We start from the raw sequence: 15607 nt of genomic DNA on the forward strand, positions 1-15607 counted from the left end.
CACCAAATACGAAACCATTATACCGCTGAAAAGTAATCGAAGTTAAAACCTTCAATCCATCGCCACAGCAACGGTGTACGTAAAATACAACATTCCCTCTTTAAGAGATACCGCATACCTTCCAAACAACTGCCGATTTCCAGCAAATTGAAGTTGTAAACAAAACTATGATTTTTTTTCCAAACCGATGGTTAGGCTACATTTCCTATTGACTTAGTGTGGTTGTTAGGCTAACATGTGGTCGAAGGTTGCAGTATTTCATGTATATTTTAGTTCTAGCTAACTGTGTCACATCTTCAGCGAAAAAAGAGATGCTTAGGGTAGATTTTTCCGCTGACTACGTGTGGTGTTCGGCTACCATGCGCGCGACGATAGCAGCAAAGAAAATTTGTAAACAAAGCTACGCAAAGTATTGTTATTATTATATTTTTGCAAACCGATGGTTAGGCTACATTTCCCATTGACTTAGTGTGGTTGTTAGGCTAACATGTTGTCGAAGGTAGCAGTTTTTCTTAGATATTTTTATTTTTTATTTGCGACACAACTTGAGCGAATAAACAGATAGCTAGGTTAGAGTTCCATGTTGACTTATTGTGAAGTTAGGCTACCATGTGGTCGGAGATTTATGGGGATTTTAGGTTATTGTCGCTGGTACTGAAATTGCTTAGTGAAGGCAATTAAAGGACGTTAATATTAACAAATTCGAGGAAGCAATAAACCTTGTGCAAGATCGTGATACGTGGCGGAGCTTAATCACTGAGCATGTCGTATAGACGAGACTCAACTTACTACTAAGGCCGGTGGAGGCCCGGTGATTGTGCGCGACCCTCCCGCACTGCTTCAAATTTGATGTGGGATTGTGAAAACTGTTTGTGCGATTCGCGCTGCTACTTGCAAACCCTACAGTAGCTAAAGCAAAAGCATGTCACAATTAAATTTACACAGACACCTGATATTACGAGGGCGACTTTCTTATATTTCTCTTTTCTTTTTCGCCCTCGCAATTGTGCTTTCGGAGGGATTTTTTTTAGCACTTGCTAGGGCGAAACGCCCGTTGCCCCCGCTTATTTCTGACCCTGTTGCAATGTAATGTAAGGTAGGCTATACAGATATTATATTTAGTACACTGGTAGTGCGAACCATCGTAGATTAGGCAATGCATCAGTGCGTTATATGATTTAGCTTTACAGCAATCGAGCTAAATCTGCGTGACTGTATAGAAAAACATAGCTACGGTAAAGTAAACGATCGCTAATTTAACATTTCTGACGAAAAATTGGAAACAATTTACAGTAATAATTTCTTCACTTCAAGTTGAAGTTCTGAACAACATGCCTTTTGAAACGTTTTTTTTTTCTATTCACACTGTATAAAATCAGGAGAAAATGAAACCCTCTTTTTTTCAGAAAATGAACCCTCTTTTTTTTTCTCTATCTCTGAAAGCCAGTGCGTCAAATCGGCAAGCCATTGCGTCAAAATCGCGTCATAGCGGCTTAGCGGAAACACTGATTATAACACTGGTACTCAGATCCCTGGCAGCAGTTCTTGGACTGCTGTGCAGCTCACAACTCCACTACAATAATGCTACTTAATAGTGTTGAAAGTTAAGAGCATATTGCCATGGTGAACACTCAGTTTATATTGCATTGTTATACAGAAAATTCCACTACCAGTGGTATAGGTATTTGTAACATTTCCATAGCAGTAAAATATTGTGAATTATGCAATGTGCAAACAAACCTTCACTTTTTTTCTCTCCAAAGCAGTCCAGGACATGTTGTAGAATAAACCTGGTAAAAAATGGAACAAAAGAAAGATTTAAAATATAAAAATGAACAGCTGTGGTCCACTCATGTTACCTGGACTGTCAGCATATTATTCCTGTACACCAATATCAAAATATTAAGAAGGAACAGCTGTGATCCACTGCTGATGATATCTGGACTGTCAGCATATTAATACTGTACACCAATATCAAAATGTTAAAAAGGAACAGCTGTGATTCAATGATGATATCTGGACTGTCAGCATATTATTCCTGTACACCAATATCAAAATATTATTCAATGATGATATCTGGACTGTCAGCATATTATTCCTGTACACCAATATCAAAATATTAAGAAGGAACAACTGTGATCCACTGCTGATGATATCTGGACTGTCAGCATATTACTACTGTACACCAATATCAAAATTTTAAGAAGGAACAGCTGTGATTCAATGATGATATCTGGACTGTCAGCATATTATTCCTGTACACCAATATCAAAATATTAAAAACAGCTGTGATTCAATGATGATATCTGGACTGTCAGAATATTATTCCTGTACACCAATATCAAAATGTTAAGAAGGAACAGCTGAGAAGACCACTGAGAAGACCTGGACTGTCAATATATTTACTACTGTACACCAAGTGTAATAGCAGATTCTAGTATTGGGTCTAATTATCACCAAAACATGCTGCAATTAATCAAATCTACCGGAGTTTAAAAATCCTTGAAGCTCACATGATGAAACCCACTTCATGATGCAATTTGCAGACAGATCTTAATAATAATATAACAGGTCCTTGTTATGTTTCTTATTAGAATAAGACTTGCTTCAATTAGTCAAACCTACCTTGGTTTAAGATTTTGCAGCGTTTCAATCATCTCATTCTGAGGAACTTCATCAAGCTTCCAAGAGTTTTCATCTATAAGTGATAATATCTGAGACAAAACTTCAAACTCATAATCAAAGTCTAGAAGCCGCCAAAACCCTAAAACCAGAGAAGAAAAATGGTCTATTATTACTTTCATCACTGTAGTATTCAATCCTATGGGCCCATGGAATTGTTTTACGGTTTGATCACTGTAGTATTCAAACCATCAATCCTATGGGTCCATGGAATTGTTTTATGTTTTGATCACTATAGTATTCAATACATCAATCCTATGGGCCCATGGAATTGTTTTATGTTTTGATCACTGTAGTGTTCAATACATCAATCCTATGGGCCCATGGAATTGTTTTACGTTTTGATCACTGTAGTAGTCAATACATCAATCCTATGGGCCCTAGGAATTGTTTTGTTTTGATCACTGTAGTATTCAATACATCTATCCTATGGACCCATGGAATTGTTTTGTTTTGATCACTATAGTATTCAATACATCAATTCTATGGGCCCATGGAATTGTTTTGTTTTGATCACTGTAGTGTTCAATACATCAATCCTATGGGCCCATGGAATTGTTTTACGTTTTGATCACTGTAGTAGTCAATACATCAATCCTATGGGCCCTAGGAATTGTTTTATGTTTTGATCACTGTAGTATTCAATACATCTATCCTATGGACCCATGGAATTGTTATGTTTTGATCACTGTAGTATTCAATACATCAATCCTATGGGCCCATGGAATTGTTTTATTTTTGATCACTGTAGTATTCAATACATCAATCCTATGGGCCCATGGAATTGTTTTATTTTTGATCACTGTAGTATTCAATACATCAATCCTATGGGCCCATGGAATTGTTTTATGTTTTGATCACTGTAGTATTCAATACATCAATCCTATGGTCCCATGGAATTTTTTTTTTCGACCTCTGTAATATCAATGTATATAAATACCATAGCCAGTAGCTGATGTTTAATAACATTGGTCTATAATTACTTTTAATGACTGTAATAATAAATGTATCGATACTATTGCCCCAAGTTGCTGATTAAAAGGATGATTCTACCTTGGTTTTAAAAGTCTGTTCTAATCCTTGTTGATATTAACCCTATGGCCCATGCTGGTATTGACTACTGTAAAGCTCAGTGTAAGTCATTAATTTCATACTTACTCTACGTTGTGATCTTACCATTAACACAACAAGCCCTTAGTTTCTTCAGTTCAGCCCTTATTTCTTTCTGACTGGCCTGAACTACATCTAAGAGATCATTGTCAGTAAACTTAGGACCTGAGTGACTAGGACTGTCTTCATAGAGATCACCAGCATAAACATTTTGCTCCAATAAGTGCTGTAGCTTCTGTACTCTCGGTCGCATGGTGCGTAGTTCATAATATTCATGAGCTAATGCTTGTACCTGTGGCAATGTAGAATGTGAAATATTTATCCACTGTTTGGTGCCATTGTCTTAAAATTTACAAGAACCTGACAACTACAGAACCTTTTAGGTAAATGTAATGTCCATGCATATCTTCTATTGCATGTCAGGTCATGTATTATCAATGAAAGAAGAACCTGACAACTACAGAAACTTTTAGGTAAATGTAATGTCCATGCATATCTTCTATTGCATGTCAGGTCATGTATTATCAATGAAAGAAGAACCTGACAACTACAGAAACTTTTAGGTAAATGTAATGTCCATGCATATCTTCTATTGCATGTCAGGTCATGTATTATCATTGAAAGAAGAACCTGACAACTACAGAACCTTTTAGGTAAATGTAATGTCCATGCATATCTTCTATTGCATGTCAGGTCATGTATTATCAATGAAAGAAGAACATGACAACTACAGAACCTTTTAGGTAAATGTAATGTCCATGCATATCTTCTATTGCATGTCAGGTCATGTATTATCATTGAAAGAAGAACCTGACAACTACAGAACCTTTTAGGTAAATGTAATGTCCATGCATATCTTCTATTGCATGTCAGGTCATGTATTATCATTGAAAGAAGAACCTGACAACTACAGAACCTTTTAGGTAAATGTAATGTCCATGCATATCTTCTACTGCATGTCAGGTCATGTATTATCAATGAAAGAAGAACCTGACAACTACAGAACCTTTTAGGTAAATGTAATGTCCATGCACATCTTCTATTGCATGTCAGGTCATGTATTATCAATGAAAGAAGAACCTGACAACTACAGAACCTTTTAGGTAAATGTAATGTCCATGCATATCTTCTACTGCATGTCAGGTCATGTATTATCATTGAAAGAAGAACCTGACAACTACAGAACCTTTTAGGTAAATGTAATGTCCATGCATATCTTCTATTGCATGTCAGGTCATGTATTATCAATGAAAGAAGAACCTGACAACTACAGAACCTTTTAGGTAAATGGAAATGTCCATGCATATCTTCTATTGCATGTCAGGTCATGTATTATCATTGAAAGAAGAACCTGACAACTACAGAACCTTTTAGGTAAATGTAATGTCCATGCATATCTTCTATTGCATGTCAGGTCATGTATTATCATTGAAAGGCTGATTGACACAAGAAGACCATACATATAGTGAGAACAGACGGAACAAGGCCATACATATAGTGAGAACAGAGGGAACAAGGCCATACATATAGTGAGAACTGACGGAACAAGGCCATACATATAGTGAGAACAGAGGGAACAAGGCCATACATATAGTGAGAACAGAGGGAACAAGAGCATACATATAGTGAGTAAGCTTTATACATTTCACTTACTGTTATCATACATGAATAGAGGTAATGTCAATATCATACTTAATTATGAATTGAACCGGTCACCACTGAAACAGTACAAGAAAAACCAGAGGGAAACCACTCCCAGCAGTTACTTGCCTTTAAATACATTACATATGCAACACATGAGTAGTTTGCAAGCTAACCTGAGTTGAAGTTCATACTGCAGATGGATAGCAGTATAAATCTAAACCGAGTTAGTGCTTACATGGTTTAATTACATATGCAACACATGAGTAGTTTGCAAGCTAATTCCTAGTTGAATTTCATACTGCAGATGGATAGCAGTATAAATCTAAACAGAGTCTGTGCTTACATGGTTTGATGACTGGGAATCCTGACATAATACCACAACGATGAAAGGAAGACAGAGGGAAATTGTTTGTTGTTGGTAAATTATTTTGCATGCTCACAGTTCCTCCTGCACCTACTCTACCTGCTGCATCTACAGTACCTAATGTACTTACCTTACCTCCTGCACCTACAGAACCGGACTGCACGTATAGTACCTCCTGCACGTACTGTACCTCCTGCACCTACAGTACCACCTGTATGTACTGTTCCTCTTGCACCTACAGTACCACCTGTATGTACAGTACCTGATGCACTTACAGTACCTCCTGCATCTACATAACCTATAGAACTTCCTGCACCAATAGTACCTCCTGCACTTACAGTACGTCCTGCACCTACATAACCTATAGTACCTCCTGCATGTACAGTACTTCCTGCACCAATAGTACCTCCTGCACCTACAGTACCTCCTGATGCACCGTACCTCCTGCACGTACCATACCTCCTGCATGTACAGTACCTAGTACACTTACAGTACCTTCTGCACCTACAGTACCTCCTACACCTACAGAACCTATAGTACCTCCTGCATGTACAGTACTTCCTGCACAAATAGTACCTCCTGCACCTACAGTACCTCCTGCATGTATCGTACCTCCTGCACATACCGTACCTCCTGCATGTACAGTACCTAATACACTTACAGTACGTTCTGCACCTGCAGTACTTCCTGCACCTACAGAACCTGTAGTACCTCCTGCACGTTCAGTACTTCCTGCACCTACAGTACCTCCTGCACCTACAGTACCTGATGCACTTACAGTACCTCCTGCACCTACATAACCTATAGTACCTCCTGCACGTACAGTACTTCCTGCACAAATAGTACCTCCTGCACCTACAGTACCTCCTGCATGTACCGTACCTCCTGCACATACCATACCTCCTGCATGTACAGTACCTAGTACACTTACAGTACCTTCTGCACCTACAGTACCTCCTTTACCTACAGTACCTATAGTACCTCCTGCATGTACAGTACTTCCTGCACCTATAGTTCCTCCTGCACCTACAGTACCTCACGCACATCCATTATGTATTGCACCTACAGTCCTTTTGAGACTGGTCATCTGCCAGAAAACCTTGCAAACTTTCTTAGATATCATCCAGCGCTCTTTACCATACAACAACAACTTAAATAATATCTTTCTGATTTGGAATTTTATACCTCAAAATGATGAATATCTGTCTCATTCTCCTGGAAATCCTCAGGACTACAGAAACATTTGTCCAGTAAAAGAAGGGTATTTGATGTCTGAGCTTCTTTCAGGTCAAAAGTTACACCATCAAGGCATAAAACCGCACTCTCCTTTTTATATCCACGTATTATTAAGCTGGAAATGAACCATAAAATCAGATATCACATCCTCACAATTAACTGAAGAACAAATGCTATTGATGTGTGGCCAAGAATTTGTCTCCTGACCATTATCAGTTTAGAGTTCTTATTTGATTTTTTAGTTGACACTGTTTATACTGTACAGTAGGTAAACAAGACTGGCCTGTAATTGTAACATGCTATTCATTTGTTAGACAATAACATGTGTCAGTAAGAAATAAATGAAGTCCTGGCTTAAAAGTGACAAGACATAGATAGAGGTGTGTCTAAGTGATGGCAACTGCTATAAGGAGTCAGATGTAATATCCTTGATTTAGTGACAAGACATAGAGGTGTGTCTATTAGTGATGGCAACTGCTATAAGGAGTCAGATGTAATATCCTTGATAAGTGACAAGACATAGAGGTGTGTCTATTAGTGATGGCAACTGCTATAAGGAGTCAGATGTAATATCCTTGATTTAGTGACAAGACATAGAGGTGTGTCTAAGTGATGGCAACTGCTATAAGGAGTCAGATGTAATATCCTTGATTTAGTGACAAGACATAGAGGTGTGTCTATTAGTGATGGCAACTGCTATAAGGAGTCAGATGTAATATCCTTGATAAGTGACAAGACATAGAGGTGTGTCTATTAGTGATGGCAACTGCTATAAGGAGTCAGATGTAATATCCTTGATTTAGTGACAAGACATAGAGGTGTGTCTATTAGTGATGGCAACTGCTATAAGGAGTCAGATGTAATATCCTTGATTTAGTGACAAGACATAGAGGTGTGTCTATTAGTGATGGCAACTGCTATAAGGAGTCAGATGTAATATCCTTGATAAGTGACAAGACATAGAGGTGTGTCTATTAGTGATGGCAACTGCTATAAGGAGTCAGATGTAATATCCTTGATTTAGTGACAAGACATAGAGGTGTGTCTATTAGTGATGGCAACTGCTATAAGGAGTCAGATGTAATATCCTTGATTTAGTGACAAGACATAGAGGTGTGTCTATTAGTGATGGCAACTGCTATAAGGAGTCAGATGTAATATCCTTGATAAGTGACAAGACATAGAGGTGTGTCTATTAGTGATGGCAACTGCTATAAGGAGTCAGATGTAATATCCTTGATTTAGTGACAAGACATAGAGGTGTGTCTATTAGTGATGGCAACTGCTATAAGGAGTCAGATGTAATATCCTTGATTTAGTTACAACACATAGAGATGTGTCTAAGTGATGGCAACTGCTATAAGGAATCAGATGTAATATCCTTGATTTAGTGACAAGACATAGAGGTGTGTCTATTAGTGATGGCAACTGCTATAAGGAGTCAGATGTAATATCCTTGATTTAGTTACAACACATAGAGATGTGTCTAAGTGATGGCAACTGCTATAAGGATAAGTGACAAGACATAGAGGTGTGTCTAAGTGATGGCAACTGCTATAAGGAGTCAGATGTAATATCCTTGATTTAGTGACAAGACATAGAGGTGTGTCTATTAGTGATGGCAACTGCTATAAGGAGTCAGATGTAATATCCTTGATTTAGTTACAACACATAGAGATGTGTCTAAGTGATGGCAACTGCTATAAGGAGTCAGATGTAATATCCTTGATTTAGTGACAAGACATAGAGGTGTGTCTAAGTGATGGCAACTGCTATAAGGAATCAGATGTAATATCCTTGATAAGTGACAAGACATAGAGGTGTGTCTAAGTGATGGCAACTGCTATAAGGAGTCAGATGTAATATCCTTGATTTAGTTACAACACATAGAGATGTGTCTAAGTGATGGCAACTGCTATAAGGAGTCAGATGTAATATCCTTGATTTAGTGACAAGACATAGAGGTGTGTCTAAGTGATGGCAACTGCTATAAGGAGTCAGATGTAATATCCTTGATAAGTGACAAGAAATAGAGGTGGTATTTGATATAGGCAGGGAAGATCGTAATGGTTCAGCAATTTATACTCACTTTTTGCCTTCTTCAACATAATCCATGACAGATGAATCCACTTCCACTAGTTTCATATTAGATGTATGGAAACTGTCTCCAAAGTACAAACACTGTGGCTGACCAATCAAGTCATTAGGATCCAACTTAGCAACAACAGAAATTGCTGTAACTTGCTTCAGATTTCTTCAGGACAAAAGACAAATATCACAAACAGGGTGAACTTAACTTAATTAAAATGAATAAGTAAATATAACCTAAAGCAAAACAGATGATGACTATGATAATAATGTGCTCTATCTGCTTGGATAACAGGTTCTGGTTGTCTCAAAATGAATGTAAACAACACAAGCATTTTGATCCATAGATATCCACGGGAGAACTAAAAACTACAGTAGTGACAGCACTTTTTAACACATCCCAACTATAACTTTGAATAAGTTTGAGCAGCTTATTGAAACCTATAAGGGGATAAAATTTCTCAGCCTGGGATCAAATTTATCCCCATTTTCACAATTACAAAGGGAAAAAATGAAGAGGGGGTCCTGATGTTATGAATTTCCCCAGGGCCTTCTCTAGCTTACCTGAAAATTTATTGTTCTGGTCAAACGAAAGCATATTTACAATGTAATGGATTGATAAGTGTCACATGATAGATTGTGCTTATCTTTATACCGTTTTTAGTCATTGCTGCCATGTTTCACTGATTTGTAACGAGCACTTGATAAAGCAATGCTTCAAAGGAAACAGATCCCCAACTATCAAAACACTTGATAACAATAAACTGGCGATGTGGCCGAATGGATAAGACTGTGGCAGTCAAAGCAATGAGGCTTACAGTAGCAATCAAGAAGTTTGGGGTTCGATCCCCAGTCGGGTCATAGTAAGGTGGGTTTTGCATCCAACAAGCGCAATCTACGCATTTCCCATTAAAATGATTCTCTAAATTGAAAGATTCCAAATTTGGGATAAAATGTTGAACTGGAAGCCACCCAACATGAAAGTTGTAATCCATAAGCCCTTGCGGGTTTCTCCCACATTCGTGGTCGCTTAAGCGTCGTAAAAATAAAAACCTGATTATTGTTATCAATCACTTAATCTGTTATAGACAGAAGCAGTGTTGAAGACTCAAGTCTTGACCTTGATGTTAATGAAAGAAAATATTCATTAAGAATAAAGTACTCTCTGATATATGTGCAATTGCACAAGCTTCAAGATTTTTAGTATGGTGAAGTCCACTGTTTAGTTGTACCTTTTTCTCAATTTCACTCTGACTTTTCTACTTCCAAATAAATGAGTCACACAATTGTTAGGAGTGGTTTAACAAAGACATCAGCCAATGTATCTCTCAGTCTCAGTAACGTGTACAGGATTTATAAGGTGCAGTGGGGGGTGTGGGATTTCTAATTCCCAGACTGATTTATTTATAGGGCATGAAGCTTTATGAAAATACTGTTGGCGGACAAATATGTTACCAATGAGGGGTTCAGTGGCTGTGGGTTTGTTTAGACTGTATTGCCTATGTTGCGAGTCTGGGGGGGGGGGGGGGGGGGTACTCACCCAGAAGAAAATTGCATTCTGAGGCATTTACACTACAAGTACAACTTAGGTCTGTGATTAGATTTAAACATGCATCATGGCCCCTCTTACTTAGTGCATGGATGCCATTGCTTTCACAGAGGCTTGCAGTAACTTTACTTGTTCATGAATCAATAATAATCTTATTCTAACACATGTATGTGTTTCCTACAGGAGGTTAGGCCTAGGTCTAAATATAGATTCCCTACATTAGGCAAAGTTTTGTCATTATTCATGGTACTTATCAACTTGATGGAATCCATATGCAGCTGTGAAGCTTAACTTGGATGGGTGCATGTGACGTCAAACAGCCAATGGTGCAAGTAAAAAATAAAGGAAGGGCTGGCCAAAAACTATGAAGACCAATACAACTTATGGTGCACTATATACAGGAAGTGAAAACAGTTAAGGCAAGATATTAGTAGCATCTGTGATTAGTATGAATGAGCTACAGTAGGCTTCCATCAGCTAAATTTACTAAACTAGTCCTAGCCAGGTAGTAGTAAGTAGTAGTAGTACATGTACTTAGTAATAGTAGTACTGAAAATAGGCTAATACTAGTTAAGTTTAGTTTAGTAGAAAAAAGGTTCAGGAGAGAAACTAAAGTCCCCATTAAGGACCCTAAAGGAGAGAAAAAAACTGAAGACACAAACACTCAGAACCGGTTACAACATGCTTCAAAGGGGTATGACTAATTACCATACCTGACAATACCGGACCATATCTGACCATACCAGACCCAACCGGAGGCAAAATAAATGACCATCAGACACCACCGGAGTCATTTTTATCATATTTTATCATAAAAATGCTGGTTATGTGTTAACATTCATCTCAAAATCGGAATTTGGGATGAATGTTGACAACAAATCTGGGTTCCGCTGGCCAATTTACCCAAATGGGGCCGGTGTAAAAAGAATCCAAGTGCCCCAGGAATCTACGTCCGCCTTCCTTTGTCCTGACGCATCAAGCCACAGTGTCCCTTTGTGCAGGATTATGTGAGAGGTTATGTAGCTAGTCAAAGTGAGTTCCATCACTGACGAAATGTAAGGCCGATCTCATTAATTAGTGGTGTATACTTTGATCAAAATGAGTTCCATCACTGATGATTCACTGCCGAATCTCACTGATGTAGGTAATGTCTATACCTCAAAGTTCATAAACAAGTGAATTATTTCACCCCAAATAGACTTCATAGTTTTTTGGATTCATTTAAGGATAAAAAATAAGCATTTGATAGTCCGGTGGTGTCTGATGGTCATTCATTTTGCCTCCGGTTGGGTCCGGTATGGTCTGAATGGGTCCGGTATGGTAATTAGTCATACCGCTTCAAAGTGCTTGTCCAAAGCATTCTTAAAGGCATTGAAGACTCGCCCCAAACCACATGCGGCCATCTGAAAAAGTTTACTTTCTGTTGCTTGTAGTTGTAAGTGAAGTTTTGTTTGTGTCGCTACAAAATGCAGACAGTAATGAAACGTGATACCTTGTTATCTTTAGCTGGACCTGAGATGTCCATCACTGTGTCGTTTATACACTGTGCTGTGGGTATTGACCGCAGCTGTTTGTACTGACTGTTCACTAGTGTCTAATAACCGACGGTAGCAAGCTGTGTGTGTATTTTCTGGGATCGATGGTGGTGTCTAACACTTCTGTTACACCTTATTCGAAACTAGGTCAGAGTACCGGAATCAGACGTTTCTTTTTGCGCGAGTCTTCACACCCTTTATTCCCATTCACACTACTTACAAGTACAACATTCTCAGGCTAACCTTTCCACTCATTCACAACTGCTAGGCTTAGCAGTAGTACTACTAGTAGTACTACATACAACTTAAGGCTAGGACTCCAACTAGTTTACTAAATTTAGCTGACGGTAGCCTACTGTATCTCATTCATACTAAACGTTTGTCCTAACTTAAGGCTATAGGCCTAGCCTAGAACTAGTGGTCGTACTAGTACTAGGCCTAGCAGTAGTAGTACTAGCCTAGGTCCAAGTTCTACAGTAATACTAGTAGGCCTAATTTAGTAGCAATGAGTTGAATGACTACCCTAGGCATATGACAGTTGTAGGTGCTTTTGTAGGCCTAGCCTATGTTAGAACCCACCTTTCTCTGGCATTAGGCTCCATTTTATGTTGCATGACACTAACGCAGCCCAACAATAGTCAACGCAAAAATGGCAATAGGTGAGTAACAAACAAGTAAATGTTTGGCCTTGTACTGACTGGGCTAGGCTTGCTTAGTAAGACCTACGTGAATTGAAATAAGCGCTGACTACTCAGTCTAGGCTTAGTTAGAGCTAGCTACTTGAATCACGAAATTGGTCATTAACTTTACTTCTCACAAACTCAAGCAAATGTCATAAGGAGGTTGCGCCTTAGAATCATAGTCTAGTCATACTATTCCGATTTCCCGCGTTTACTATCAGATAGATGACGTCACTTTTGTGTACACACGATTGCATGCGGATATGGTAGGTACAGTGGGAGACATACACAGTTCCACATTATATACGCGATTCTGTGAGTTTCGAAAAGGAAAATACATAACAATGTTCATTTTACAAAAACTGGAACTTGTTTCAGCTGCTTGTCTGACGAACCATGAAATATGAGAGAATTTGCTGATCGTCGATGCGACTAGTGACAGACTAGTGACAACAGTAATTGGTGTGAATCCTTATGGGCGTCCATTACCGCAAAAACAAACTTATAAATATAAATTACATCAAAAATAATTTAATATGAGAAAAAATAAATTTTCTCCATCAAAAATAAATTTACTCCATCAAAAATATATTTACTCCATCAAAAATATCTTCATCAAAACTAAATTCAGTCCATCAAAAAATGAATTTTCTACATCCAAAAAAAATTACTCCATCAAAAATAATTTACTAAATCACATCGAAAAATAATTTAATCCATCAAAAATATGTTTTCATCATCAAAAATGAATTGACCCTGTCGAAACTAAGTTCACCTGCACGTATTAAATCTACCCGTTCGATATAAACTCATCCCGCCAAGTCCAATTGTCCAAAGGTGGTTCAAATTTAACTCTTGATTACAGAAAGATGGTGAATCGAGACTACCCAGTGGCGGAGTGTCCATACAGTCAGAGGGGCGGATGCCCCCCCCCCCGACGGTCTCAAATTGACTGCTGGCGCCCTTTTCAGATGTTTACCACTTTTTACTTATTCGCGATTATTGACTTTTTTTATTGCGCAGGTATACCTATTGACATTTGTCACATTTTGTTGGTGTAATTTTCTGACAAAATTGCGATGACACCTATTTATTCTTCGTTTATCTGCAAATTAGCAAGGCCCGGAAAGGGTCATTTCCGGCCATCTAGGGAGTATCTTTACTCAAAAAAAAATCTGTGCGCTCCGCGCAAACATGTGGTGGTGCTCCGCTTAGATAGTGTCGAAAGCGCCCCTACAGACGATAGGCTCGCCCCCCCCCCACCCCTGACCAATACCCCTAGCTTCGCCACTGAGACTTGCCAATTATGGTGCAGAACTGCGAAATATTGCGGAACATTGTCAGTTTGGCGCAACCAGGGGCGGCGATCTGTTTAAAATATTGGGGGGACATGTCCCCCCGTCCCCCCCCCCATGATCGCCGCCCATGGCCGCGCAACATTAGAAGATAGGGATCGTCTGGTTTGTGGCATCCGAAACAGAGGGTTTTGCTGTCAGAGCCAGCCTTAATTACCTTCAAGATTGATTAGGAAAAAGCCCAGGGTTGTGAAACTGCTAACCAAAACGCATTTGATTTACAACGTGCTACCGGATCACAACCTTCCAGACGTTTGTACCCGAGATAACTTCATCAACTGGAGTGGCAACGTAACAGCAGAAGTCAGCTTAGAGGTCGTAAATCCTGTTTCCGATGAAGAGGTTCAACCCATATACTCAGTTGTCTGTTCGAAGATGCTATACTTGTAGATATCGTGAAACTAAGGGACACATAGAAAGGGCTTGTAGGAAAAGGCGAAGTCCAAGGGAAAACCAAATGCTGAAGCATATAGATGTAACGCAGAAGTCAACCAAACCGAACATTCTCGAAAAGGACGATACCTCAGATACTGCTAACATTTATACTATGTTTCATTTTGTAGCATCTGGTTCAGGTGAACAACCAATCGTAGTTTCCATTTCTTGTGATGGTTTTGACCTTGAATGATAAGGAGGTTGATACAGGTGTTGCTTTCTCAGTGGTGGTATTGGTAAGTGAAGCTGCATATCAGCAGTGGCCCTCCAGGCATAAACCGAAAATTAACCGTTGTACAGATATTCTTCGTACCTAGTATACAGGGGAACAAATACCTGTTCAGGGGCAACTTATGGTCGAGTATATAGATGTACAGTAAAAACCCTCCCATTGTATATACTGCCAGGTAAAGGCCCAAACCTACGGAAGCGTAGAAGGGACATTGCATTGACGAGTTACCAACTTGACAAAACGACAATTATCTGCAAATTGACGAGTTGCACACTTACTACCATCTCGACAAAATGACAAAATTCAGAAAATTGATGCATTGACGAGATAACGGATCTCGTCAATGCAACAATTTCCTGCAAATTGACGAGTTGCACACTTACTACCATCTCGACAAGATGACAAAATTCAGAAAATTGACGAGTTGACGAGATAACGGATCTCGTCAATGCATCAATTTTCTGCAAATTGACGAGATGCACACTTACTACCATCTCGACAAAATGACAAAATTCAGAAAATTGACGTTTTGACGAGATATCGGATCTCGTCAATGCAACAATTTTCTGCAAATTGACGAGTTGCACACTTACTACGTATACCATCTTTACAAGATGACAAAATTGAGAAAATTGACGAGTTGACGAGATCCATTATCTCGTCAAAACGTCAATTTTCTGAATTTTGTCACGTTACC

At 38.8% G+C, this 15607-nt stretch overlaps 1 protein-coding gene and 1 long non-coding RNA gene across 11 annotated transcripts in view; one reads left to right on the top strand and one right to left on the bottom strand.

Annotated features, from left to right (window-relative positions):
* Positions 1-13257, bottom strand: part of LOC139973478 (sister chromatid cohesion protein DCC1-like) — a 48360-nt gene extending 35103 nt beyond the window's left edge. For all 10 annotated transcript variants that reach the window (XM_071980192.1, XM_071980191.1, XM_071980189.1 and 7 more), the window contains exons 1-6: positions 12788-13257; positions 9126-9290; positions 6986-7151; positions 3859-4084; positions 2626-2764; positions 1741-1790 (exon numbers count right to left, since the gene is read on the bottom strand). In XM_071980192.1, the coding sequence (XP_071836293.1) occupies positions 1741-1790; positions 2626-2764; positions 3859-4084; positions 6986-7151; positions 9126-9290; positions 12788-12822 (781 nt within the window). In that variant the 5' untranslated portion in view covers positions 12823-13257. The remainder of the gene's footprint in view (positions 1-1740; positions 1791-2625; positions 2765-3858; positions 4085-6985; positions 7152-9125; positions 9291-12787) is intronic.
* Positions 5046-6694, top strand: LOC139973479 (uncharacterized). Its single transcript, XR_011795227.1, has 2 exons — positions 5046-5277; positions 5374-6694. It is a non-coding gene; the product is annotated as an uncharacterized lncRNA (long non-coding RNA).
* Positions 13258-15607: the final 2350 nt, after the last annotated feature.

The sequence above is a fragment of the Apostichopus japonicus genome, chromosome 9, assembly GCF_037975245.1.
Source record: "Apostichopus japonicus isolate 1M-3 chromosome 9, ASM3797524v1, whole genome shotgun sequence".
NCBI classification, from domain to species: Eukaryota; Metazoa; Echinodermata; class Holothuroidea; order Aspidochirotida; family Stichopodidae; genus Apostichopus; species Apostichopus japonicus.